Source organism: Bos indicus x Bos taurus, chromosome 29 (assembly GCF_003369695.1).
Source record: "Bos indicus x Bos taurus breed Angus x Brahman F1 hybrid chromosome 29, Bos_hybrid_MaternalHap_v2.0, whole genome shotgun sequence".
Lineage (NCBI taxonomy): Eukaryota > Metazoa > Chordata > Mammalia > Artiodactyla > Bovidae > Bos > Bos indicus x Bos taurus.
The window spans coordinates 33,385,255-33,412,761 of NC_040104.1; the positions used below are offsets into that span (position 1 = coordinate 33,385,255).

The 27,507-nt window shown below is 48.8% G+C and overlaps 2 protein-coding genes across 2 annotated transcripts in view; one reads left to right on the forward strand and one right to left on the reverse strand.

The window, feature by feature from the left end:
- Nucleotides 1-22,788, forward strand: part of USP35 (ubiquitin specific peptidase 35) — a 64,348-nt gene extending 41,560 nt beyond the window's left edge. The window contains exons 8-13 of the mRNA XM_027531771.1: nucleotides 17,407-17,500; nucleotides 18,404-18,510; nucleotides 18,959-19,466; nucleotides 19,578-19,690; nucleotides 19,841-20,510; nucleotides 21,732-22,788. Of these exons, the coding sequence (XP_027387572.1) occupies nucleotides 17,407-17,500; nucleotides 18,404-18,510; nucleotides 18,959-19,466; nucleotides 19,578-19,690; nucleotides 19,841-20,510; nucleotides 21,732-21,899 (1,660 nt within the window). The 3' untranslated portion in view covers nucleotides 21,900-22,788. The remainder of the gene's footprint in view (nucleotides 1-17,406; nucleotides 17,501-18,403; nucleotides 18,511-18,958; nucleotides 19,467-19,577; nucleotides 19,691-19,840; nucleotides 20,511-21,731) is intronic.
- A 785-nt stretch (nucleotides 22,789-23,573) lies between these two features.
- The window catches only part of GAB2 (GRB2 associated binding protein 2), a 183,790-nt gene continuing 179,856 nt past the window's right edge, over nucleotides 23,574-27,507 (reverse strand). The window contains exon 10 of the mRNA XM_027531764.1: nucleotides 23,574-27,369. Within this exon, the coding sequence (XP_027387565.1) occupies nucleotides 27,226-27,369 (144 nt within the window). The 3' untranslated portion in view covers nucleotides 23,574-27,225. The remainder of the gene's footprint in view (nucleotides 27,370-27,507) is intronic.

Here is a 27,507-nt window from a genome sequence, read left to right on the forward strand (position 1 = left end):
CAACCTTGATTCCAGCTTGTGCTTCATCCAGCCTGGCATTTTGCATGATGTACTCTGCATATAAGTTAAATAAGCAGGTGACAGCTCTGGGAGATGGTGAAGGACATGGAGGCCTGGTGTGCTGCAGTCCTTGGAGTCACAAAGAGTTGGACATGACTGAGTGATTGAACAACAACAAAAGTAGGGCTATTGATGACCTCCAAGAGGACTTATGTGGAGACACATCTCCTAGGACTGCTGCTGCTGGTGCCCCCATCCCCATGACAGACCACCATTGACCCACACCTCTGCAGGAGACCCTCAGACACTCAGAGGCAGGTCTCGCTCAGTGTCCTGTGGGGTCACTGCTCCTTTCCCCTGGGTCCTGTTGAGCACAAGATTTTGTTTGTGCCCTCCAGGACTCTCTGTTTTCTCCAGTCCTATGGAAGCTCTGTAATCAAATCCTGCTGGCCTTCCAGATCAGATTCCCTGTGTATTCCCAGTCCCTTGGCTGGATCTTCAGGCTTGGAAACCTAATTTGAGGCCTAGAATCTTCACAACAGTGTGAGAACTTCTTTGGTATTATTGGTCAACAGTTTGTGAGTTGCCCTCCTGGCAGCTATAGAGTTTGATTTTATTGTAATTGTGCCCCTCCGACTGTCTTGTTGTGGCTTCTCCTTAGTTCTTGGATGTAGGGTATCTTTTTTTAGTGGGTTCCAGTGTCTTCCTGTCAATGGTGGTTTAACAGCTAGTTGCAATTTTTGTGCTCTGGTAGGAGAAGATGGGAGAAGGCAATGGCAACCCACTCTAGTACTCTTGCCTGGAAAATCCCATTGACAGAGGAGCCTGGTAGGCTGCAGTCCATGGGGTTGCTGAGAGTCGGACACGACTGAGCAACTTTACTTTCACTTTTCGCTTTTCATGCATTGGGGAAGGAAATGGCAACCCACTCCAGTGTTCTTGCCTAGAGAATCCCAGGGAGGGTGGAGCCTGGTGGGCTGCCGTCTATGGGGTCACACAGGGTCGGACACGACTGAAGCGCCTTAGCAGCAGCAGGAGAAGATGAGCACACATCCTTGTACTCTGCCATCTTGCACCAATCCTTTCATTGTAGTTTTGATTTGCATTTCTCTAATAATTAGTGATGTTGAACATCTTTTCATGTGCCTCTTGGCCACCTGTATGTCTTTTGTGGAGAAATGTCTGTTTGGGCCTTCTGCCCATTTTTTGATTGGGTGGTTTGCTTTGATGATATTAAGCCTTATGAGCTCTTTGTAAATTTTGTAGAACCATCCCTTGTCAGTCACATCATTTGCAAATATTTTCTCCCAATCTGTGGTTTGTCTTTTCATTTTATTTATAGTTTCTTTTGCTATGCAAAACCCTTTTAGTTTAAGTAGGTTCAATTTGTTTATACATTCTTTTTCATCTTCTTTTCCATTATGGTTTATCACAGGATATTGAATATAGTTCCTGTACTATACAGTAGGACCGTATTTATCCATTACATATGTAACAGTTTCCATCTGCTAAACTCAAGAACTCGATCCATTCTTCTTCCACCAGTGTCCCTCTTGGCAGTCACCAGTCTATTCTCTATGTCTGTGATTCTTTCTATTTCATATATAAGTTCATTTGTGTTATATTTTAGATTCCACTTAAAAGTGGTATCTTATGATACTTGTTTTTCTCTTTCTGACTTATTTCACTTAGTATGATAATCTCTAGTTACATCCCTGTTGCTGCAAATGGCATCATTTCATTCTCTTTATGGCTGATTAGTGTATTCCATTGTATATATGTACCACATTTTCTTATTCCATTCATTTGTTGATGGACATTTATGTTATTTCCATGTCCTGGCTATTGTGAATGTTGTTGCTATGCACTTAGGAGTACATATATCTTTTTGAATTATAGTTTTGTCTGTACAGATGCCCAGGATTGCAATTGCTGAATCATATAGTAATTCTATTTTAACTTTTCTGAGGAACCTCCATACTGTTTTCCATGGTGGCTGCAGCAACCTACATTCCCACCAACAGGGTAGGAGGATTCCCTTTTCTCCACACTCTCCGGCATTTGTTATATGAAGGCTTTTAAAAGAAAAGTGATTAATTATTTATTTTTGGCTGTGCTGGGTCTTCGTTGCTATGCATGGGCTTTCTCCGGTTACGTCGAGTGGGGGCTTTTCACTGCGGTGTCTTCTTCTGTGGCAGAGCACTGGCTGTCGGGTACCTAGGTTTCAGTAGTTTCAGCCCTTGGGGTCGGGCTCTGTAGTTGTGGCATGCGGCCTCTAGCGTGTGTGGGCTTCAATAGTTGTGGCATGTGGGCTTAGTTGCTCTATGGTATGTGGAATGTTCCCAGAGCAGGATTTGAACCCGTGTCCTTTGCATCAGCAGGCAAATTCTTAACCGCTGGACCATCAGGGAAGTCCCTGTACACTTTTTTAATGATGGACATTCTGACTGGCACGTGGTGGTACCTCATTTGGTTTGTGTTTCTCTAATAATTAGTGATACTGAGCATCTGTTTTACTGAAAGTTTTCACTTTCGTCTCAGGTTCAAAGAATTTGTTAACAAAATAAGCTATTTGTTTTATACAAATAATACAAATATTTATTAGAGAATTATCTAGCTTACTTTCAGTATACTAACATTAAAAGAAAAGAGAAATAGAAACAGCAGAGGATACATCACCAAATTGGATTTTGACCAACATCTAGACTCAAACAGTGCTGGGAAGTCCTGTGTCACAGCACATATGGAGTCCCAGCTGGGGAAAGGTCCCAAGTAGCGTGTCCACTCCATGGGTGAGACTTAAAAAATTGCAGTTTGCGGTTCACGCTTGAAATCCTTGGATGCAAACTGATGTCATCATCAATCTGCATAAAAGTAGAAGAGCTGTCAAGGTGACTAGAAGAAAGGCCAGCCAGGAGAAACAGGACCAGACATTGGACCATGGTGTTAGTGTTTCTCTAAGTATGAGAAGATTGAAGAATTTGGGCTCATAAAAGATAAAAAACATTACCTGAAAACATCTGACTATCTGAAGGCCTGTTTTTTCCCTTTTTCCTGGAGCACAGAGTGAGCGCCTGCTTCCTGATATCCACCCTGAATTCTTTTCAGAGAATGTTGAAGGTCAGCAGTGTAGTGGCCGTGATTTAATCTTTGCAGAGGCAGTCTGCTAGTGCCAGTTTCCAGTTAGCAGGGCCCTTCACAGCCACAGAAATGACTATGCTTTGGGGGCATTTCATGGCCATTGTGTCCCATGGTGCTAGAAAGGCTCGTTCCCAGGTCTAGACAGGATTTCATTGATAGGCCACTCAGTGTGCTGTCATTGGACTAGGCCCCATGAATACCAAAAAGTCTCCAGACCATACCTATCTTATTAGCCTCTTGAACCAGGAAAATATTCTCTCTTGTTGCTTCTTCCCATATCTGGAGTTACATTATTAAACCCATTGATTTCGTAGGGAACTAAATACATCCTTTTATCAGTAGCTCAGTCATATACTTGGTAATGTGAGAGACAACAATTTTCTGGAACAAGTGACATAGAACATAATATAGCTAGCCGTTATTACTAAGGTCACAAGTAAGAATTTAAGCCAGGAACTGTCATTAGGTATATCCCCAGGTCATCTGACTTAGGTAAATAACTTACTGTTATTCTTAGTGTTAACTTAGTGTTAATCTCCTGGTTGTAGATCGTGGAGCATCTGATCTTTATCCAAAGATTGACTACTGATATAAGAAACAAACTTAAAGTGTCCTTTTAACAACTTAATTAAATTTTAAACACTATAACAACAAGGAACTATATCTGAGAAATGAGTAACAAAACTGGAATTTAATGTTGTTTGAAACATAAACATTTTTCATTGTTAAGGGTTTTAACCCTGCAGCCAGGGAACGCTTTGTCCCATCAAATAAAAATGAAGTTTGTCAGGGAGTAGAGAATAGCTAAGTGGATGTTTTGGGTTTCCCATAGCCCCTGACTGTTTGATTTACAGCTATTGCTTACCCATTTTAAACTCCCCAATTTAATTGCACTCATCTCACATGCTAGCAAAGTAATACTCAAAATTCTCCAAGCCAGGCTTCAACAGTACGTGAACCATGAACTTCCAGATGTTCAAGCTGGATTTAGAAAAGCAGAGGAACCAGAGATCAAGTTGTCAACATCCATTGAATCATTGAAAAAGTAAGAGAGTTCCAGAAAAACATTTACTTCTGCTTTATTGACTATGCCAAAGCCTTTGACTGTGTTCAGTTCAGTTCAGTTGCTCAGTTGTGTCCTACTCTTTGCAACCCCATGAACCGCAGCACCATGTGGATCACAACAAACTGTGGAAAATTCTTAAAGAGATGGGAATACCAGACCACCTGACCTGCTTCCTGAGAAATCTGTATGCAGGTCAAGAAGCAACAGTTAGAACTGGAAATGGAACAACAGACTGGTTCCAAATTGGGAAAGGAAAACGTCAAGGCTGTATATTGTCACCCTACTTGTCTACCTCATATGCAGAGTACATCATGAGAAATGCTGGGCTGGATGAAGCACAGGCTGGAATCAAGATTGCCAAGAGAAATATCAATAACCTCAGATATGCAGATGACACCACCCTTATGGCAGAAAGTGAAGAAGAACTAAAGAGCCTCTTGATGAAATTGAAAGAGGAGAGTGAAGAAGTTGGCTTAAAACTCAACATTCAGAAAACTAAGATCGCGGCATCCAGTCCCATCACTTCATGGCAAATAGATGGGGAAATAATGGAAACAGTGTCAGACTTTATTTTTGGGGACTCCAAAATCACTGCAGATGGTGACTGCAGCCATGAAGTTAAAAGATGCTTGCTCCTTGGAAGAAAGCTATGACCAACCTAGACAACATATGAAAAAGCAGAGACATTACTTTGCCAACAAAGGTGTGTCTAGTCAAGGCTGTGGTTTTTCCAGTAGTCATGTATGGATGTGAGAGTTGGACCATAAAGAAAGCTGAGTGCTGAAGAATCAATGCTTTTGAACTATGGTGTTGGAGAAGACTCTTGAGAGTCCCTTGGACTGCAAGGAGATCGAACCAGTCCATCCTAAAGGAAATCAGTCCTGAATATTCATTGGAAGGACTGATGTTGACTGAAACTCCAATACTTGTGGCCACCTGATGTGAAGAACTGACTCATTGGATGAGATGGTTGGATAGCATCCCTGACTCAATGGGCATGAGTTTAAGGAAGCTCTGGGAGTTGATGATCGACAGGGAAGTCTGGTGTGTTGCAGTCCAAGGGGTCACAAAGAGTCAGACATGACTGAGCAAGTGAACTGAACTGAATTTAGGAGTAGACTATTGCCATGTTTTAAGGACATCAGGATAGCAATAGTCTGAGAGTGCTGGGAAAGCTTGAAGGCAGGTGGAGAAGGGGATGACAGAGGATGAGATGGTTGGATGACATCAGTGACTCAGTGGACATGAGTATGAGCAAGCTCCAGGAGATAGTGAAAGCCAGGGAAGCCTGGTGTGCTGCTGTCCATGGGGTGGCACAGAGTCGGACACGACTGAGCGACTGAACAACAGCAAAGCAGAATGAGCTTTATGTTCAGTGCTTTACCAGAGTACCATAATCTTCAGAGATCATTGTGAAGTAATACTTATTTACTTTACCAAAGGGATAAGATATTTAAAAAAATAGGATTTTAAAAACAAATATAAATAACTTAAAGGCAAAGAAATTCACAATCTGTTACCAAAGCTGCATTCTAAGAAAACTTTGTTTTCTTAACAAATTTCAGTCTGGTACCGTGTTAACTGTTAATAACAAAATGTGTTTATCTGGTTTCTCTTAGAAAGTCTTTTCTATAAATCTTGAAGACGTAGCATTATTTTTGCAAAGGCATCAGAATGAAACCATAGAAGGCGTGTTTAAAATCTGATTATGTTACAGTTGACAAAGCAACCTGGTCATTGCTGTGACACATAACACTTTCATATGAAAAGTAGAATTTTAATTGACAACATTTTATCAGGACATATCAGATCTTTATGAATTCCACATAATTTTAGGATATCTATATTAGTAAATCAGCCATACAGTATAACCAAAGATTTGTCACTCCTCCAACAATACTTCTCATGTAATTTAACATGTCAAATGAACCCAGGTAGTTTAATATCTCTCTTTGGGATGTCTCAGGGGCCCTCTAAAGCACTTCAAAGTCAGCTAGAGATCAAAAGAACTTCATTATATGCAGAGTACATCATGAGAAATGCTGGGCTGGATGAAGCACAAGCTGGAATCAAGATTGCCAAGAGAAATATCAATAACCCCAGATATGCAGATGACACCACCCTTATGGCAGAAAGTGAAGAAGAACTAAAGAGCCTTTTGATGAAAGTGAAAGAGGAGAGTGAAAAAGTTGGCTTAAAGCTCAATATTCAGAAAACTAAGATCATGGTATCTGGTCCCATCATTTCATGGCAAATAGATGGAGAAACAGTGGAAACAGTGTCAGACTTTTACTTTTTGGGGCTCCAAAATCACTGCAGATGGTGACTGCAGCCATGAAATAAAAAGACGCTTACTCCTTGGAAGAAAAGTTATGACCAACCTAGACAGCATATTGAAAAGCAGAGACACTACTTTGCCAACAAAGGCCTGTCTAGTCAAGGTTCTGGTTTTTCCAGTAGTCATGTGTGGATGTGAGAGTTGGATCATAAAGAAAGCTGAATGCTGAAGAATTGATGCTTTTGAACTGTGGTGTTGGAGAAGACTCTTGAGAGTTCCTTGGACTGCAAGGAGATCCAGCCAGTCCATCCTAAAGGAAATCAGTCCTGAATGTTCATTGGAAGGACTGATGCTGAAGCTGAAACTCCAATACTTTGGTCACCTGATGCAAAGAGCTGACTCATTTGAAAAAACCCTGATGCTGGGAAAGATTGAAAGCAGGAGGAGAAGGGGATGACAGAGGATGAGATGGTTGGATGGCAAAGATGGTTGGATGGCATCACCGACTCAATGGACATGGGTTTGGGTAGACTCCGGGAGTTGGTGATGGACAGGGAGGCCTGGCGTGCTGCAGTCCATGGGGTCCCAAAGAGTCAGACAGGACTGAGCCACTGAACTGAACTGAACTGAGAATTTAATTTTAGAAAGTTTTGCCAAAACTATAAAAAAGGTTTATAACACTCAGTTAGATAGGATCATATAGGTCACCGTGAAACAGTTATTTACTTGGCCAAAGTAACAAAAGATTTTGAAGGTTAACATAGAACAGATCACTTTAGAGGTAAAGAAACTTAAAATCCATTATCAAAGGCAATTAGATGTCTGAAAATTTGTACTATGCACAAAACTCTTTTCTTGGCGTCCGTCTTCCATAAACCTCTGTTTAAAAAAACAAAAATCACTTTGTTCATTTAGAAACAGATACCTGTATGTCAGACCTTTTTTTCTTAATAAAATGTAATTTCAATTTTCATACTTTTTTTTTTAAACTAAAAACACACATCCTACTATCCTTAAGCAACCCTGAACTGTCCTTTATATTAGCATTCTGTAAATTGGTGAACATAAATACCAGTGATAATTTCTAAAAACATTTGCTTTCTTATAGAGAAAATCTCAGGGTGGCACCAAACATACTCATTAATAGTGCAGGATCTCTTTAGTTTCTCTGTAAGAGGAAGTTAGTGTTCAGTAATTAATATTTTAGAATCTTATTTTATTTGGAAATGACCTAGCTATTCAGTAAACTTTCATCAATTAGTTTAGCACAACTCTAGAAATTCAAGTTACTCCAACCTGGAGAGACTATTTTAGATAGACATTCCTAAAGCATAATGAAGCATTTATAAATTAATAGAATTTATCTAAAAGCTCCTGTCTCTTTTACATTTTTCTTTGTTTAAAAGTTTCTTCATTTGAGTTACTTTCCTTATGGACAAATTTAGCTTACATTAAACTAGGCACAATAAAAGTATTACACAGTGTTGATGACTCAAGACATGTCTTAATTAGATTAGCAAATAAACATTAATGATGAGTTGCTTCAGTTGTGTCTGACTCTTTGTGACCCCATGGACTGTAGCCCACCAGGTTCCTCAGGTCATGGGATTCTGCAGGCAAGAATCAGATCAGATCAGTCGCTCAGTCGTGTCCGACTCTGGGACCCCATGAATCGCAGCACGCCAGGCCTCCCTGCCCATCACCAACTCCCGGAGTTCACTCAGACTCACGTCCATTGAGTCAGTGATGCCATCCAGCCATCTCATCCTCTGTCGTCCCCTTCTCCTCTTGCCCCCAATCCCTCCCAGCATCAGAGTCTTTTCCAATGAGTCAACTCTTTGCATGAGGTGGCCAAAGTATTGGAGTTTCAGCTTTAGCATCATTCCTTCCAAAGAAATCCCAGGGCTGATCTCCTTCAGAATGGACTGGTTGGATGTCCTTGCAGTCCAAGGGACTCTCAAGAGTCTTCTCCAACACCACAGTTCAAAAGCATCAATTCTTCAGCGCTCAGCCTTCTTCACAGTCCAACTCTCACATCCATACATGGATTTCTATTTCCTCCGCTAGGGTATGTTCCTGACCCAGGGATCAAACCCATGTTTCTTATGTCTCCTGCATTGGCAGGCTTTATCACTAGAGCCACCTGGGAAGCCATAAAATATTTACTATTTCCCAGTTCATGTGAACCTGAAATTCATTTAGGTTGATTTCTCTTGTAATTGTTTGATTTGTAAATGCTTACTTTTTTTAAGTCAATTGAATTAGAGTTCATATGCAGATTAACCTCAGCAATATTATCCAAAACAAAGACACACTGAGACATACATAAATCCAGACAGAGATGTCATAGTTTTCTGCTTGAGATTTAAAATGTCTCTTTGACCCCTCCCCCCAACCCTTTCTTTCTTGGCTTGAAGTTATAATTTACCCAAGGCTGAGGTTTCAGGCAAAGTGGGCTGTGTATTTCAAGGACATGCAAGGGTTAACTTCAAGCTTTTCCCTGTGTGAGTGCTTAGTCACTCAGTTGTGTCTGAGTGGCGGGCTTTAGCCTGCCAGGCTCCTCTGTCCATGGGATTCTCCAGGCAAAAATACTGGAGTGGGTTGCCATTTCCTTCTTCAGGGGATCTCCTGACCCAGGGATTGAACTTTGGTCTCCTGAATGGCAGGCAGATTCTTGACTGTCTGAGCCACCAAGCTATTCTCTAGGCAATGCTTTTTAACAGCCTGCCTGTGTTTTAACTGCAAATGCAAAAAGAACCAGTTTTGCAGTTTCAAAGAGAAAAAAAAATCCAGAGTCTAAAGAATATCATGGCCATCCTGTGTCCAAAAAAAAAAGTCATCTTTCTATAGTCACAGTTGTACAGCTGAAATATAGACCAAATAGTGCTAAAATTGACTGTGATAAAAGGGGCAGATGGGCTGATAAAAATCTTGGATTGTACCCCTGGGGAGGTGGGGTCTTTGATCAGAAGAATCTGAAGGGGCAAAGAAACTTGCTAGAGTTGGGGAAGCTAGGCTCCTCACTCCCCTGATAGGGGAAGTTAGAAGGGGATTAGCTGATGGAGAGGGAGACAGCGAGTTGGGGAGGTAGAAGTCCACAACTGCACAAACAGGAGAGAGAGGGCATTGGGGGACACTGTTAGAGCTGTGGGCAGGCGCAAGGGAGAGCCTACTTAAAAAGTGAACATTTAATGCCAATTTTTTTTTTAATGCCAGTATAATTTTGGCATTGTAGCATGGACAGTTGCCCTCACAAATCTCATAATTCTTTTTCCAGTTGTAACTTCTTAGACAATTTTAAGTTAGCTTCATGTACCTTACAGTAGGCAGAGAAGAGGATCCAGCGTCTCACCCAGAGTGTCACATTCTTGTCCTTTTTCAGTCTGTGCGAACCGCAAACATTCAGTAACTGCTCAGGGTTTGGACCACTTTTTAAGATTCCAATTCTCACATAATCCAGTGACTATGTACCGTTCATTAGCTGACGAGCAATAAGGTGAATCTTGCCATCTGGAAATAAACTCTTCATCAACCTTAATCTCTTTCTTCTTGAAGAGGGCGTTTTGTTTCACAAATCCTACTCAGCCAACTAGTGTCTTGTTTTCACTTTCGTCTCAGGTTCAAAGGATTTGTTAACAAAATAAACCACTCCTTATATACAAATAAGTAATACAAATATTTATTAGGGAATTATCTAGCTTGGTTTCAGTATACTAACATTAAAAGAAAAGAGAAATAGAAACAGCAGGGGATACATCACCAAACAGGTAGGTTTTTGGGAAAAGGTCCCAGCTAGTGCATCCGCTCCATGTGGTGAGACTTCAAAAATTGCAGTTTTGGGTTCCTGCTTTTAATCCCTGGATGCAAACTGATACCATCAATCTGTGAGCAAATTGCAGCTCTGGTTTCATGTCAATGCTATTTTTTTGTCCTGTAAAACTTGGAATCTTGTTAAGCCTGGCGCTTGGTTGACCAGTACCCCTCCAGGGGCTCAACGATTTCAGAACCTGTCTCCGATCTTATCTGTGGTGCCTCAAGTCTTGCATTCACAGCAGGCAGTCAGGGCACTCAAAGTCAGGGCAGTGTCCAGGCAGGTGAAAAGCTAGGTCAGAGGTCTGCTCTGCTTTGTCTCTGAAGCCTAAACAAGACTATTGATTTAATTTCCCTAACAGCATTTTTTCATGCTACTGGCCATCTGTTTGTCTACTTTGGAGAAATGTCTGTTTTGGTCTTCTGCCTGTTTTTCTGTTGGGTTGTTTTTTTGGTTGTTGAGTTGTATGAGCTATTTGTATATATTTTGGATATTAAGCCCTCGTTGGTCACATTGTTTGCAAATATTTTCTTCCATTTTGTAGGTTATTATTTTCATTTTGTTTATTTCCTTTGCTTTGCAAAAACTTTTAAGTTTGATTAAGTCTCATTTGATTTTATTTTTATTTCTATGGCCTTGGGAGTCTGTCCTAAGGAAACATTGGTACGTTTTGTATTAGACAATGTTCTATGATCTTTGTTTTGAAGTCTGTTTTGTCTGATAAGAGTATTGCCACCCCTGCTTTCTTTTCATTTCTATTTGCATGAAATATATTTTCCCATCACCCCACTTTCAATCTTTGTGTGTCCTTTGCCCTAAAGTGGGTCACTTATAGGCAGCATATTGAAGGCTCTTGTTTTTTCATCCAACCTTCCATTCTGTATCTTTTGATTGAAGTATATTTAGTCCATTGACATTCAAGCATTCAAGGTAATTATTTATAGATCTGTATTTTTTTTTTTGCCATTTTAAACCTTGTTTCCCTGTTCATTTATTCATTTGGCTGTGCTGGGTCTTTGTCACGGCGTGTGCTGTCTTTTAGTTGTGGTATGGAAACTGCTAGCTGTGGATGTGTGATTTAGTTCCCTGATCAGGGATCGAGCCTGGCCCTCTGCATTGGGAGCATGGAGTCTAAGCCACTGGGCCACCAGGGAAGTCTCCCTGTTGATTTATATTTCTTCTTTGTCCCTTTCTTTTTCCTGTTGTGGTTTGATGATTTTCTTTTGTATTATAGTTCCCTTCTTTGTGTGTGGGTGTGTGTGTGAATTTATTGTATGTTTTTGATTTGTCGTTACCCTGGTTTTCAAGCACGGTAACCCCTTCCTGTATCTACTTGCCGTGGACTGGTGGTCATACACCCCCAGGTGTAGTCACACTGGATTCCAGCCCCAGTCCTCTCCCCACTTCTGATACCTGAAGCCTGAGTTCCAGCACTCCCTGCTGCCAGCTCCAGTGGACCTGCATGTCAGGCTGGGGAGTGCCTGGTGGTACTGACCATCTGTGCAGTTCTTCCTCTGCTCTGGCTGCCACGAACAGGCCGCTGCGCTCTCCTCTGAGGCCATGAGGCTCCCCTTCCATCCTGGCTGACCTCCTTGCCAGTCAGGAGGCTTCCCAGGTTGCAGAAGTCTTTCCTCCTTTATAGCTCCCACCCAGTGGTAAACATCCCATCCCAATTCCTGTCTTGCTTGCTTGCTTTTTTTCCCTACCCAGTTACATGGAGATTTTATTTTTTGCCCTTTTAGCCTGTCTGAGGTCTTCTGCCAGTGTTCAGTAGATATTCTGTGAGGATCATTTCACATATAGGTGTATTTGTGGCAGAGGGTGAGCTTCATGTCCTACTACTCCAACATCTTGATCTCTCCCTGTGGTCAGTACTTCTAATCCCTAGTGTTGTGGTCAGAAAAGATGCTTGATATGATTACAAGTTTTCTTAAATTTACCAAGGCTTGCCTTGTGGCCCAGCATGTGGTCAATCCTGGAGAAGTTCCACCTGCATTTGAAAAAGAATTTGTATTTTGCTTTTGGATAGAATGCTCTATGAATATCAATTAAGTCCGTTTTGTCTAATATGTCATGCAAGCCCGTTATTTCTCTATTAATCTTCTGTTTGGATGATCTGTCCCTTGATTAAAGTGTGTGGGGAGGGTTAGTGTCCTCTCCTATTCTTGTACTGCAGTTGGTTTCTCCTTTTATGGCTGTAATGTAAGCATTTGCCTTATATATTGAGGTGCTCCTGTGCTGGGCACACATATTTATAGTAGTTAGATCTTGGATTGATCCCTTGATCATTATGCAGTGTCCTTCTTTGTCTCTTATGCTATGCTATGCTATGCTAAGTCACTTCAGTCGTGTCCGATTCTGGGCGACCCCATAGACGGCAGCCCACCAGGCTCCGCCATCCCTGGGATCCTCCAGGCAAGAACACTGGAGTGGGTTGCCATTTCCTTCTCCAATGAATGAAAGTGAAAAGAGAAAGTGAAGTCGCTCAGTTGTGTCTGACTCTTCGCGACCCCATGGACTGTGGCCCACCAGGCTCCTCCGTCCATGGGATTTTCCAGGTAACAGTACTGGAGTGGGTTGCCATTGCCTTCTCCATTTGTCTCTTATAACAGTCTTCATTTTGAAGTCTGTTTTGTCTGATGAGCTACTCCAGCTTTCTTTTGATTTTTATTTGCATGGAATCCCTTTTTCCATCTCTTCATTTTCAGTCATATGTGTCCCCAGATCTGAAGTGAGTTTCTTGTAGACAGTATATATATGGGACTCGTTTTGCATCCATTCAGCCAGTCTGTGTCTTTTGGCTGGAGCATTTAATCCATTTATATTTAAGGTAATTATCAATATGAATGTTCTTATCGCCATTTTGTTGTTTTGACTTTGTTTTTGTAGGTCTTTTCCCTTCCCATCTTCTTTGCTTTCTTCTCTTGTGATTTGTTGACTATCTTTAGTGTGGAGTTTGGATTCCTTTTTCTTTTTTTATGAGTGTATGTAGTGTAGATTTTTGGTTTGCAGTTACTATGAGGTTTTGATATAACAGTCTCTACCAGATTGTTTTTTAAGTTGCTAGTCTGTTAATTTCCCATGCATTTCCAATATGCTGCATTTCTGCTCTCCTCTTAACGTTTGCTGGTCTTGATGTCATATTTGTGGGTAGATGATTTCTTACCTTTTTGTATGTTTGCCTTTACCAATGGACTGTCCCGTTCATAATTTTCTTGTTTCTAGTTGTAGCCTTTTCTGCCTAGAGAAATTCCTTTAATATTCGTTGTAAAGCTGGTTTGGTGGTGCTAGATTCTCCTAGTTTTTGCTTGTCTATAAAACTTCTGATTTCTCTGTCAAATCTGAACGAGAGCCTTGCTGGGTAGAGTGTTCTTGATTGCAGTTTTCTCCCTTTTATCACCTTAGCTATCCCATACCACTCCCTTCTGGCCGGCAGAGTTTCTGCTGAAAAATCAGCTGATAAAGGTATGGGGATACCATTTTATGTTATTTGTTGCTTTCCCCTTGTTTTTAATATTTTCTGTCTTTAACTTTTGTCAGTTTGATTAATATATGTCTCAGTGTGTTCCTCCTTGGGTTTATCCTGTATGGGACTTTTTCCTTTCCCATATTAGGGAAGTTTTCAGCTATTACCTCTTAAAATATTTTCTCAGGCCTTTTCTCTCTCTCTTCTCCTTCTGGGACCCTGTAATGCAAATGTTGGTGTGTTTAATGTTGTCCCAGAGGTTCATTTAGTGTATTTTCACTACCCTAAAAATCCTCTGCTCTATCTGTTCATCCCCTTCCAACTCCTGGCAACCTTTTTACTGTTTTCATAGTTTTGCCTTTTTCAGAATCATACAATTGGAATCATATAGTATGTAGTCTTTTCAGATTGAGTTTTTTAACTTAGTAATATGCATTTAAAGTTCTTCCATTTCTTTTCATGGCTTGAGAGCTCATTTCTTTTTAGCACTGGAAAATGTCCAGTGTCAGGATGTACCACAGTTCCATTTATCCATTAACCTGTTGAAGGATATAGGATATTTTGTTGCTTCAAAGTTGGCAGTTATGAATAAAGCGTGCATCAACATACTTGTGGAAGTGTTTGTGTGGACATAAGGTTTCACCTCCTTAGGGTAGATACCAAAGAGTATGATTGCTGCATGGGATGGTGAGAGTATATCTGGTTGTGTAAGAAATTGGAAAACTTTCTTCCAAGGTAGCTATACTATTTTACATTTCCACCAGCAATAAATGAGAATTCCTGTTGCTCCCTGTCCTTGCTAGCATTTGGTGTTGTCAGTGTTCAGGATTTTGGCCTTTCTTTTTTTAAAAAAGTAGTACTTACTGGAATATAGTCGCTTGCTAATGTTGTGTTAGTTCCTACTGTACAGCAGAGTGAATCAACTATATGTATATATTTACCCCCTCTTTTTTGGATTTCCTTCTCACGTAGGTCACCGCAGAGCACTGAGCAGAGTTCCCGGAGCTGTACAATAGGATCTAATTAGAGCACTGAGCAGAGTTCCCGGAGCTGTACAATAGGATCTAATTAGAGCACTGAGTAGAGTCCCCGGAGCTGTACAATAGGATCTCATTAGTTGTCTGTTTTATACGTACTGTCTATAGTGTATGGATATTGGCCTTTCTAGTAGGTTGTTGTTGTTGTTCAGTGGCTCAGCCGTGTCTGACTCTTGGTGACGCCATTTACTGCAGCATACCAACTTTCCCTGTCCTTCACCATCTCCCGGAGTTTCCTCAAACTCACATCCATCGAGTCGGTGATGCCATCCAACCATCTCATCCTCTGTCGTCCCCTTCTCCTCCTGCCTTCAGTCTTTCCCAGCATCAGGGTCTTTTCTAATGAGTCAGCTCTTTTCATCAGGTGGCCAAAGTATTGGAGCTTCAGCATTAGTCCTTCCAATGAATATTCAGGGTTGATTTCCTTTAGGATTGGTGTGATTTCCTTGCTGTCCAAGGGACTCTGAAGAGTTCTCCAACACCACAGTTAGAAAGCATCAATTCTTTGCTGCTGAGCCTTCTTTGTGGTCCAACTCTCACATCTGTACATGACTAGTTGGAAAACCATAATTTGACTATACAGACCTTTGTCGGCAAAGTAATGTCTCTGCTTTTTAATATGCTGTCTAGGTTTGTCATAGCTTTTCTTCCAAGGAGCAAGTGTCTTTTAATTTCAAGGATGCAATCACTGTCTATGGTGATTTTGGAGCCCAAGAAAATAAAGTCTGTCAGAGTTTCCATTGTTTCCCCAATGTATTTGCCATGAAGTAATGGGACTGGATGCCATGATCTTAAGGTTTTTCTGAATGCTGAGTTTTAAGCCAGCTTTTTCACTCTCTTCATTCACCTTCATCAAGAAGCTCTTTACTCCTTGCTTTCTGCCATAGGGGTGGTGTCATCTGCATATCTGAGGTTATTGATATTTTTCTTGGCAATCTTCATTCCAGCTTGAGCTTCATCCAGCCCAGCATTTCACATGATGTAACTCTGAATAGAAGTTAAATAAACAGGGTGACAATAATAAACAGCCTTGATGTACTTCTTTCCCAATTTTGAACCAGTCCATTGTTCCATATCCAGTTCTAACTGTTGCTTCTTGACCTGCATGCACACGGGTTTCTCAGGCAGGTAAGGTGGTCTGTTATTTCCATCTCTTTAAGAATTTTCCACAGTTTGTTGTGATTCATACAGTCAAAGCCTTCATTGGCTAGGCTTTACTGTAGTCAATGAATCAGAGGTAGATCTTTTTCTGGAATTCTCTTGATACTGTAACAGAAAAATTTTAACTTTAGTGAAATTTGGCTTATTATTTTGGTGATTTTTCTAAAAAGGTATTCACCACACTCAAGGTCATTAGGTTTTCTCTTGTTGTTTTCTAGGAGTTTTATACTTGAGCATTTTATGATCCATTTTGAGTTAACTTTTGTGATGGGTGTAGGGTTTGTGTTCAGATTACTTTTTTTGGTGGGGGACGTGTACTTGTTCCAGTACCATTTTGTTGACCAGAGTGTGTCTGCCCCATTCTACTGCCTTTGCTCCTTTATTAAAGATCACTTGACTGTGTTTATGGGGGTCTGTTTCTGGGCTCTTTATTCTATTTATCGGTTCCCCTGTTCTTTGACCAGTACCACACTTCAGCATCTTTTTGACAAGTCTCAAAGTAAGGCTTGTTTTTGGCTGTGGGAGGAGCTCCAGGCAGTTTGTCCTCTCAGCTTCAGCTCCAGGGGAACGAGGTTGGAGCTGAACTCCAGGACTTCCTGACACCACTGCTGCTGTGGTTCTCAAGCTGCCTGGGGAAGGACTAGCTTTGTTTTGTTTTTGGATTTCCAGTCTGCTGTAGACTCCTACTTTTGTACAATATAATGCAGTGACTTACTAGGTGATGATCACGTGTCTGTATAACAGTGGTGTCAAATCACTATACAAGTTTCTAAATGCTCTCTCCAAACTTGCTTTGTCACAGCCTGCTAAGTGGACCACATTTTGGTTACACTGCCCCTGTATGCTCAGAGCTTTTTGTGAGAACAGGAGCTCAGCTGGGGCCTGGGAACTGGGTTGTTCCAGGGGATGTGGTTGTCAGGAAGGGCTTCTTCTCGTCTCCCATAGGATCAGACGTGTCAAGAGCCCCAGTCTACCCCCACAGCGCCCTCTTTTTTTCAGCATATTCTTCACATTGACCCCTGCCTCGCTCATTTGAGGAAAGAGGAACAACTTGGGGGTGGTCCTAGTGGAAGGGGCTCTGGTTGGAGTAGGGGCCTGCTACTCTGGACGGTCTGAACACCATCACCCAGGGACGCAGGGCGGAGGGTGTGCGCGGCTGGTGGTGATACTGGCATGGACTCTGGAGCATGTCTGAGAGTTCAGATATTAGAACCTTAGGACATTGAGCTCTTGGAGCCAGGGGCTGTTAGAACTGGAAGGGGGATGGCAGGGGTCATTTAATTGTCCAAATCGAGTTGTTCACCTGCCCCCCTGCCCGGATTCTGGCTGAGTTGAGCTACAAGTGTCTGTCCTGCCTGTGGCCTGGAGGCCTTGGGTTGCCACAGTGTGGGTGAGTTAGAGGCTCTTTGGGTGCCCCGGCTTAACTCTGGGTGCTCTGTTTTGAAGTTTCAGACACTGTGTGCTCCGTTTGACCGAAAACAACTCGCAGCCCTTGATGACGAAGCTGCAGTGGCTCTTCGCCTTCCTGGAGCACAGCCAGGTGAGTGCAGGGGGAGCGGGCTGGGGGGTGTGGGGCATGCTGGAGAGGAGGCCTGGTCTGACGCCTCGCCTTCACCGGAACCCGCCTGCACCTGCCTCCAGGCCCCTGCTTGCTGTAAGCTGTTGGGCCCCAGTCCAGGCGGGCGTGGGTTCAAGGGCAGAGCCCATGGGGCCGGCTCAGTGCCCTGACTGGGCAGGAGAGGGCGAGCCAGCAGAGCCCCCCTGTGCAGTGCTGCCCACTTCGCTCCCGTCGGTGATCCAGTTCACCGTATGAGGTGTTGCTCTGTTGGCCGGCTGTCATTTTGGAGCACTCACACTGCCAGGCACCCTGAGGGCTGTATTTGTTCAATTCACTGCCTCTGCCCTCATGGAACCTAAAGGCCTTGACCAGGCATCACACCAGGCCCTCTGCAGGGGCAGGGGCACAGAGGTGCATCAGCCAGTCATGCTTTCACAGGGCGCAGTCTGGTGGGGAAGATGGACCTGTAGACTGGAACTGTAGTGCTTAAGCAGAGAACGAGGCGTGTGTGGTTTCCACGCAGGGTAGGGGAGGCTGATCATGAGGGGGATGGTGGCCCTTGGAGGACTGCGTGGGACAGGGGACCGTGCATCTGGGACTTGAACTCTAAGCTAAGCTTCTGATAGGGGAAAGGGTGTTTCAGGCAGAGGGAATGGCAACAAACAAGGGAAGAAAAACACATCCTCTATGTGGATGCCGTGCTCTTAGGTGGCATGGACTTGGAAGGATGGGAGAAGTCAGGGACGGACAGCTGGGAATGAATGGGGAGGCTGGGAGTTTGAGGCAGTGACTCCCCAGGGTGACCCTCAGGCCCGGCACGCTGTGGAGCTGGTTGGTGAGTGGCCCCCCAGCTCCTGACTTGTCTCTCTCCCGCTTTGGTTGCAGCGTCCCGCCATTTCTCCAGAGAACTTCCTTTCTGCATCCTGGACACCCTGGTTCAGCCCCGGCACCCAGCAGGACTGCTCGGAGTACCTGAAGTACCTGCTGGATCGGTAGGGGAGACGGGGCCTGGCTCTGCTCAGGGCTCCGTGTCTGCAGAGGGTGCTGGGGGGAAGCCCCATGCCCCTGGGCGGCGCTGTCTCTTCCTGGAAACTGGGCTGTGGCCGGGCGCTTGTGGAAGGCTTGGAGAAGATGGGGACAGGGGCTGCGGGTGGGGGCACGTTCTGGAGGTGCTGAGGGGAAGCATGTCCGGGGAGGGTAAGTGTGTGTATGTACACTGTGCTTGCCTGAGTGTGTACCTGTGTGTTTTCTCATCAGCGCCCTGGGGGCACGTGCACAGCTTTTTGTGGCAGGTTTGTGAGCTTTATGCAGGTTTAAGTATATAGCGTGCGTGCTTGTCCTGAGAACACGTGCAAGTGTGTTCCCTGTGCCATCTCCTGCACGTGTATAAACGTGTGTGACCCATGCGTGTGGACGAAAGCCCTTTGCTCCCCGCGCCAGGCTGCACGAAGAGGAGAAGACCGGGACGAGGATCTGCCAGAAGCTCAAGCAGTCGAGCTCGCCCTCCCCGCCAGAGGAGCCCCCCGGCCCGAGCGCCACCTCCGTGGAGAAGATGTTCGGGGGCAAGATCGTGACTCGGATATGCTGCCTCCGCTGCCTCAACGTCTCCTCCAGGGAGGAGGCCTTCACGGACCTCTCACTCGCCTTCCCCCCGCCCGAGCGCTGCCGCCGCCACCACCACCATCACCACCACCGCCGCCGCCGCCTGGGCTCAGTGATGCTCCCCGCGGAGGACGCTGGCGCCCAGGAGCCAGGCAGCGCCGGGCCTCGGAGGCAGAGGAAGCACTGCATCACGGGGGGCGTCCCCCCCACCATCCTGGACATGGAAGGCCTGGGCCCCCATGGCCTCGGGGGGCAGAGCGGGCAGGAGGAGAAGGTGGAGAGAGGGGAGAGCACAGAGGAGGAGGAGGCGGCGGGAGAGGAGGAGGAGGAGGAGGAGGAGGAGAAGGTGAAGGCGGAGGTGGAGGAGAAGGTGGAGGAGGAGAAGGTGAAGGAGGAGGAGAAAGTGAAGGAGAAGGTGGAGGAGGAGGAGGAGAGGGCAGCCCAGGAGGAGAAGGAGAAGGTGGAGGAGGAGAAGGAGAAGGTGGAGGAGGAGAAGGAGAAGGTGGAGGAGGAGAAGGAGAAGGTGGAGGAGGAGAAGGAAAAGGAGATGGAGGAGGAGAAGGAAAAGGAGATGGAGGAGGAGAGGGCGGCCCAGGACAAGGAGGAGGAGGTGAAGAAGAAAGTGAAGGAGAAGGTGGAGGAGGAAGAGAAGGTGGAGGAGAAAGAGAAGGAGGCCCAGGAGGAGAAGGAGGCGGCGGCTGATGGGGAGGAGGCGGCTGCCGGCCCGGGCCCAGGGACCCTCCAGAGTGCTGCGGCCGCCTCCGGGGACGGCTCCCGCTCGGTCCTGGACCTGGTCAACTACTTCCTGTCGCCCGAGAGGCTGACGTCGGAGAACCGCTACCACTGCGAGTCGTGCGCGTCCCTGCAGGATGCCGAGAAGGTGGTGGAGCTGAGCCAGGGCCCGCGCTACCTCATCCTGACGCTGCTGCGCTTCTCCTTCGACCTGCGCACCATGCGGCGCCGCAAGATCCTGGACGACGTGTCTGTGCCCCTGCTGCTGCGCCTGCCGCTGGCCGGGGGCCGGGGCCAGGCCTACGACCTGTGCAGCGTGGTGGTGCACTCGGGGCTGTCCTCCGAGAGCGGCCACTACTACTGCTACGCCCGCGAGGGCGCCGCCCGCCCCGCCCCGGCCCTGGGAGCCGCCGAGCGGCCGGAGCCCGACAACCAGTGGTACCTGTTCAACGACACCCGGGTGTCCTTCTCCTCCTTCGAGTCTGTCAGCAACGTCACCTCCTTCTTCCCCAAGGACACGGCCTACGTGCTCTTCTACCGGCAGCGACCCGAGGAGGGGTCCGAGGCCGAGCCTGGCTCACCCCGCACCCGGGCAGAGCCCACCCTCCACAAGGACTTGATGGAAGCCATTTCCAAAGACAACATTCTTTTTCTGCAGGTGAGCAGACCCCCACGGGCTTCCAGCAGCCCACTGGCTCGGATTAAGTTGCTGCTCCTCTCTCAGAGTCTTTTCCTTTTTCCTTTGATCCACTCACCTCACTCAGTGCTGGGGAAAAAAAAATCAGTGCGCCAGACAGACCTCCTGCTTTAGAGGGACACACATTCAGTTCAGTTCAGTCGCTCAGTCATGTCTGACTCTTTGTGACCCCATGAACCCACAGCACGCCAGGCCTCCCTGTCCATCACCAACTCCCGGAGTTCACTCAGACTCATGTCCATCGAGTCAGTGATGCCATCCAGCCATCTCATCCTCTGTCGTCCCCTTCTCCTCCTGCCTTCAATCTTTCCCGGCATCAGGGTCTTTTCAACACATATTAGGAAGGACCGTTTCTTTATCAAGCTGTCGTGTGCTGGAGGAGGGGCTCCATGAGTAGTGGATACGAGTGGGTGGGAAAGGCCTTTGGGAGGGTTGCCGTCTCACTGTGCCAACTCCAAAGAGTCTAGGGTGGCATCACTTAGCAGTGAAACAGCCAGGGCTCTGAGCAGCGTGAGGCATGCTGCCGTAAACAGCTGGGGTGGTCACACCTGGACCCTGGCCTGCAGCACCTGGGTGGGGACACTGGGTCTGCTTTTCCATTTCCGCCGAGTCCTTCAGGGGGAGGTGGGTCTGGGGCCAGTGGTGAGGGGTCTCCAGGGCAGGCCCCAGCGCGGCAGGAGGGAGAGCTTTCTCCTCGGCAGAGTCTGTCCCTCCTGCCTCGACAGGAAAGAAGCCTGCAGAGAGGTCCTGGTGGGGCAGGAGGTGACCTTTGAAGTCTCTAGACTGTCTCCTCCAGGTGCCACCTGAGGCCCCTGTCCGCTGTTCAGTCTAGTAGTGGAAGTTCACCTCAGTAGAAGTGAGGTGCTGGGAGTTCAGTCTAGTCAGTGGGAGTGAGTTCCTTTTCTCCAGGGTGCTGGGAGCTTATACTGGGAGGGGAGGAGGAATGGTTTCAAAGCCTAGATACAGGATGGCTGTGGGTCCGGCCCTCCCATCCTCCGGCTGAGCAGGAGTGCCCTTGGGGGGAAGCTGGGGCTCTCCTCTGTGCCCGGCTCTGGGGCCCTCCCCAGGGGTGAAGCTCCGAAGGGCTGGGTGGCCGCGGGAGGCGGGGTGGGTGGTGAAGGGGGCACTGTGGCTTCAGAGCCTACGTTTGAAGCCTCCTGCTCCATCCCCATCTGTTTCCAGGAGCAGGAGAAGGAGGCGCGGAGCAGGGCGGCCTACATCTCCGCGCTCCCCGCGTCCCCACACTGGCGGAGGGGCTTTGACGACGACAAAGACGAGGACAAAGGCCCTCCTGGGGGCTGCGGCCCTGCAGGTGGCAGCGGTGGTGACTTTAACAGACTGGTCTTCTGATGGGAACCTTCGACCCACCCCTCAGCCCGATCTCGCTTGTGGGGTGCCACAGCCAACCTCGGGGTGGGGGGCCCAGGTCCCGGGCAGAGGCGCTCAGCCAGGTGGGGTCTGGGGGAGGCCATGGAGGCAGCCCCTTCCAAGGGCGAGAGCGATGGAGCAGGGGCTGCCGACCTCAGCCTGGCAGGCACAGAGACTCAGAGGCGGAGGTGAGACCCGAGCCCCTTAAACTGCCCTCGGGCCCCCACGCTGGGATCAGCCCCCTTAAGACTTGCACCTGAGAGTTGTGGTCAGCTTGGAGAAGCCGAGATGGACACTCCCTGGGCCTCAGCTCCTGCCCCGTGTTTGCCATCAAGTAGCAGTTCCCGTCCAGCTCCTTTCAGACGACAATCCTGTGTGTCTATAGCACAGACCTGAGGAGGGTCCCAGCCCCAGCATAAACAAGGGGCTGCGTGTCGCCCCTACGGCCGCATCTTGCTTCTCCGAGGGGACTGAGGCGGTGTGTGTGGGTGCCGACGCTGTCCTCTTGTGAGGCGCGCAGGTGGGAAGCAGGCTAGCGCGGGATTAGAGAGGCACCCCCGCCCCCTCCCCGCGAGCAATGCAGAGGGGAAGGACGGCCGCTTAGCCCCCTCTCCTGCCTCAGTGCCTGAGAATGCCCCCTTCTGGGTACGAGAGAGAGTCCTTATTTTACTGCAGGTGTGTGTGTGTGTGTGTCTCACGACGTCTGTCCTGAGGGACGCTGGCTGGCTCAGCGCCTCAGCTGTTGGTCACGGTCCCCGGGGCTGGTGGGGAGCAGATACTGCCCGCGTTGTGCCCTGACACTGCTGTACCCTTTCTAAACGGAGCGGAGAGAACCAGAGTGTCAAACAGGAATAAAAAGAGGTTCTCTGAAGCCTTCAAAGCTGTCGTTCTTCCCGCTCTAGCCATGGCTTCTCGCGGTCTCTGGGCAGGAAGGCAGGGACACCCCCTTGCCCTGCCGACCTGCATGCTGCACCAGGGAGGTGAGTGTGCCCTGCACAGAAGTGCTGTGTAAATGTGAGGCCTGGTGGCCGGGATGTGCCCAGATTAGGGGGGGTTGACTCTGGAGGGATGGGTGCACAGGCTGGGGCCACCCAGACAGGACGCTGTAGACGGATTCATCTATCAGCTCCTGGATGCCTGGAGCTCGCGGCTGCTCCCACACTCCTTTCTTACCCCGGAGAACCTGGGTGAGTGGGCTCAGGCCAGGAGCAAAGCAGCCTGCAGCCCTCAGGGCCTGCCCATCTGGGAACCTGGCACAGTGACGGCCTGGCCGGGGGCTTCCTGGGCTACAGTGGAAGAGCTGAGCTTTGGCCCCAAAGCCCACAGAGCCCCGAGACTCGGACCAGCGCAGGTGGGCTGACGGGTCTGTCAGAGACCGAAAGGTCATACTCAGAACTCACCTCTGTGGTCCAGCGCGCCTTTTAAGAAAGATGAGCGGACAGCGGTTGCTATTACTTCCATTTCACACACCAGGAATACAGATTCCAAGGTAAGGGGGATTCGCACTTGTTCTTACAGCCAGGAAAGGTCCCCAGTTGGCTCCTGTTGAGCGGAAGGTGGAGTGGCCGGGGATGGGGGCGGACCGTCTGGCCGAGGACCGCTGTCCTGTGAAGCCCGCCGCCCGCCCCCCGGACGAGGCAGACGCCGCAGCCTCTCTGCTTTCTTCTCACGGACTTTATTGTCATCTAGCTCCGCCTCCAGTAACAAGGGCCCTGCAAGCTCCAGGCCTGTGCCACCACCGCAAAAACAGGACGCCTGTGAACGCATTCCCATCCCACCCCAGACCTACTTACAGGATAAATACATGTTACATTTTTTTTTAAAGAAAACAATAAATTAATAACTTAAGTGATTAGGCACCAACAGCGATTTGAAAAATTAAATGTCAATTTTAAATGGTAACAGGGCCAGAAACCTAAGACCAGGCTTCTTCCAGCCCATTTTCTCTTCTTGATAAAGCAATGATTCCGTGGAAAATGATTCTACATTTCAAGACACGTGTAACCAACAAACACATAAGAACACACACCACCAAATATCACACGCCAGCCCCACGGCAGACGGCCCACTGGTCCCCCGAAGAGGTCAGTGGGTTTCAGAAGGCGGCAGCTTGGTGCTCCTGTGCGCAGCCTCTGACGCTCGCCGTGCGCAGGACGGACGGACGGACGGACGGACGGAGAGGGGAAGGACACACCGACTTCCCTCCTGCCCCGTGCTCTGCTTCCAGCTTCCGGAGCTCCCTCAGAGGGCTGTGGGCAGGGCAGGGTGGGGTGGCCACAGCTGGGGGCCTTAGCCCCGGGGCAGGCTGAGAACCATTGTGCTTCTGTCCTAGGGATGGGACGCAGTTGAAGGTTTCGAATGTAAAAGTTACTGCAGTCAGGTCTAGGGAGGGCACTGGGTTAACTGGCCCTCAAGACAGGTCACAGAGCAGGGAACAGCCACAGACAAGGCCTCAGCGCCCAGCTGACCCCACCAGTGGGGAAGAGACACAGCTCCCTGCAGGCACTCCTCCCTGCCTCTGACCCCGCGGAGCGGGGGAGCTGGACCAGGAGGGGACAGCTGCTGCTCCTGGGAGCCCCAGGCAGGAGGGGGCTCTGCTGGCTGATGCAGGGCTTCCTGGGGTCTCCGTCCACGCTGGGCCACCAACAGAGGTGAACTCTGAGCCACCGAGGGAAATCTCAGACACCTGGTACTTGGGGCTTTTGAGCCCCAAGTCTCTGCTTTCAGCAGTCTCTGCTCCCGCCTCCACCCTAAGGGTTTGGAGGTTGGAGGAACCAAGAGCTGGAGGGAGGCCTCCTTGTAGGTTAGATTTGAACACCTCCATCTCTCGAGACTCCAACCAGTCTCACTCACCTTATGGCACATTCGGAAAACATTGACATCATTAGGGCACCTGATGATCAATAGGGAATGATACTGGGAACTGACGCATCCATACCTGGGCCCACCTGTAGCCTCTGGGGTGGGGGTGGGCGTACCATTCAAAGCCCTGCCGTATGAGACTGTCTGCAGAGGGCCCTAAAGGGACACAGGGCTGGGCAGTGACCTACCAAACCCTGCCCAGGGTAGGCCACTGCCACCATCACGACTTCATCTGTGCGAACACCAAGGCCTTGCTGCTGCTGAGGGCCTGGCCTGGGCCCATTCTCCCAAAGGTCTCCTGTTCCCAAAGCACAAGTCTCTCCATCTTCCTCCACTGGAGCCCAGACCCACCCTCCTTCCTCTAAAAATCTGACCCTTCTTCCCCTCCGGCCAAGTCAGGCACCCGCTTTTCCTAGAAACCACATTCCCTGATCTGCACACCTCCCCACTCCTGCCCACACACCAGCCTCCTGGAGAAGTGGTCTTGACTTCTCCACACATCCCCAGCTTTGAGTCTCTCACGGCCATCATCAACGTGTCCTTGTCTTTTTTCCTGATCGAGCGTGACCTTCTCAAACACAAAGTCTGATTAACTCCTGTGTCCTCAGGGTGCAGTCCAGACCTGGCCACAGCAGCCGCTGCCATCACTTAACTGAGTTGATGTGACTAATACTAGGAAGAGTTCTCACCTGTTGAGACCATCTCTCCCAGGACAGAGTACAGTCAGGCCTCAGGCTGCTGAGGGGGTGAGTGTGTGTGTGTACACACGCTCACAGGACCAGAAAGGTGAGCAGCAGCCACCTCCCTTAGGTAGGGTCAGAACTCATTTCTTTTGGAGGAAGAAGGCCTGTTCTCCCCAGGGTAGGATAAAACAGCTGGTCCATCCAATTGCCTCTGAAACTTTTTAAAAATTTGGCGAAGAACTTTAACATAAGAGAGTCTCCCTCCCCAGACTTGGGAGAAGGAGCCTGGGGGTGATGCCCCACTTCTGTCCTGGCAGAGGGTGACACCGACCTGGGGGCCTTTCCAGCCCTGCCCTTTCCTGTCCCTGTAGCCAGGCCTGAGTCCAACAGGGCACCTGGGACTCCACAGAGCAACAGCGGGTGACCTGAGCTGACTGGGCACCAGGCCACGCCCTAACCTTTCCTGGGCCCTGCACAAACCTCAGTCGGAGGGCACAAGCCACCAACCACCCTGCCACATCCTCGGGGCTCTGTTCCACCCGCCGTCCGTCAGTCCTGGGGACTGCCCTCGCCTGCCACCAAGCCAGCTGCTCCCCGACAGCGACGTCACCAATCCCTTTCTGCTCAGCCTGCGCCTCCGCGGCACTGCCGGGGGCTCTCTCTCCGGCAGGCGTGCTGGGTGGGGCGCAAACCCCACAGCCCCCACCCCAACTCTCAGCCGCCCCAGCTGCGCCGCCCGTCTTACAGAAGAAGCTCACTTGCTGTGCCGTCTCCATGCCAGTCCCGGGCACCCCCAGGTGCCTCCGCCCAGGCTGTCCCAGGGTGGCCCCTCGGTACCCCCACCCCTGCACGTCCCGCTTGCACCCCGCGTCACCCCCCCACCAGCTCCACCTCGCCATGGCCCCCCCTCGCCATGCTGGCGCCCCCGCCCCCACGCTGTCACCCAGCACAGTCCAAGCCTTGTCCAGAGCGGCGCCTCCAGGCTGGCAAGGTCAGGGGGAAGGCTCTCTGTCCCGGACAGCAGAGCCAGCCCGGTGCTTCACGTTCCCAGGGGCCGGGCCCCACAGCATCTGTCTCCCCATCTCCTGGGCTCTGAGCCCCGCTCCGTGTTCTCGGTGGCCGGTTGTCCCCAGCCTCTCCCTCCTTCCACATCTCCCACTCCTGAAAGTGGGGGGCTGCCCCGAAACCCCTGCGGGGCTCCACTGCCCTTCCGTGTCTCGGGCTCTAATTCCTCTGTCCCTCAAGACGGTCTCTGACGGTCCTCCGCCTTTAGGTGGCCTCGCCCCGCCCCTGTCAAGGAAGACCGTGTCCACACTGGCCTGCTGATCCTTGGGTGCCTGGTCAGCAGGACAATGTGGCCTCTTCTGGGACCGAGGTGGGGAGCCCAGTAGCTGGAGGCCCAACGGTGAGGTGGGGAATCAGCTCGAGCCGCGGCCCCGCCCCCGCACATCCTGTAGATATTCGGGTCTGAAGGGCAGGCGGAGGCTTAAGGATGCTTTTTGGCAAGAGCTCTAACTAAGGTAGGATGGCCATTGCTGATAAAAATCAAAGGTGGGCCCGGAGAGGGCGGAGGAAGTGCCTCCATCAGGCCCTCGCCTCCCAGGGCGAAGGAGTCAGGGTCCCTGATGCCAAGTGCTTTGAAGGCCAGACTGGCAGAGGAGAGAGGAGGTGGGCAGGAGGGCGCGCTGGAGAGGCGAAGGGCAAGAAGACAGGGAGGCCGGCTCTGCAGACGTGGCCTCTGGGCCCCTCCCTGGCACGGGGTGTCACAGCTTTGCGCCCTTGGAGGGCTCCGAGGACTGCCGCACGTCTGTCCACTCCTGCATGGTATTCTGCAGGGCCTGGGTCTTCTCCTTGTCCACTTGAACGTAGTCCACCTTCTCGTCGGAAGTGACCGATGATGTGGATGGCTGGGGGACAGGCCAGGGAGGTGAAGGGGCTGTGAGTTAGCGTAACGTGGGGAGCAACAGGTGGCTGTTCCTGAATGGTGTCTGGGCGAGGAGATGGGCTTCTACCTGCCTCTCTGACCTGTTTTTTCCCCCTCAAAG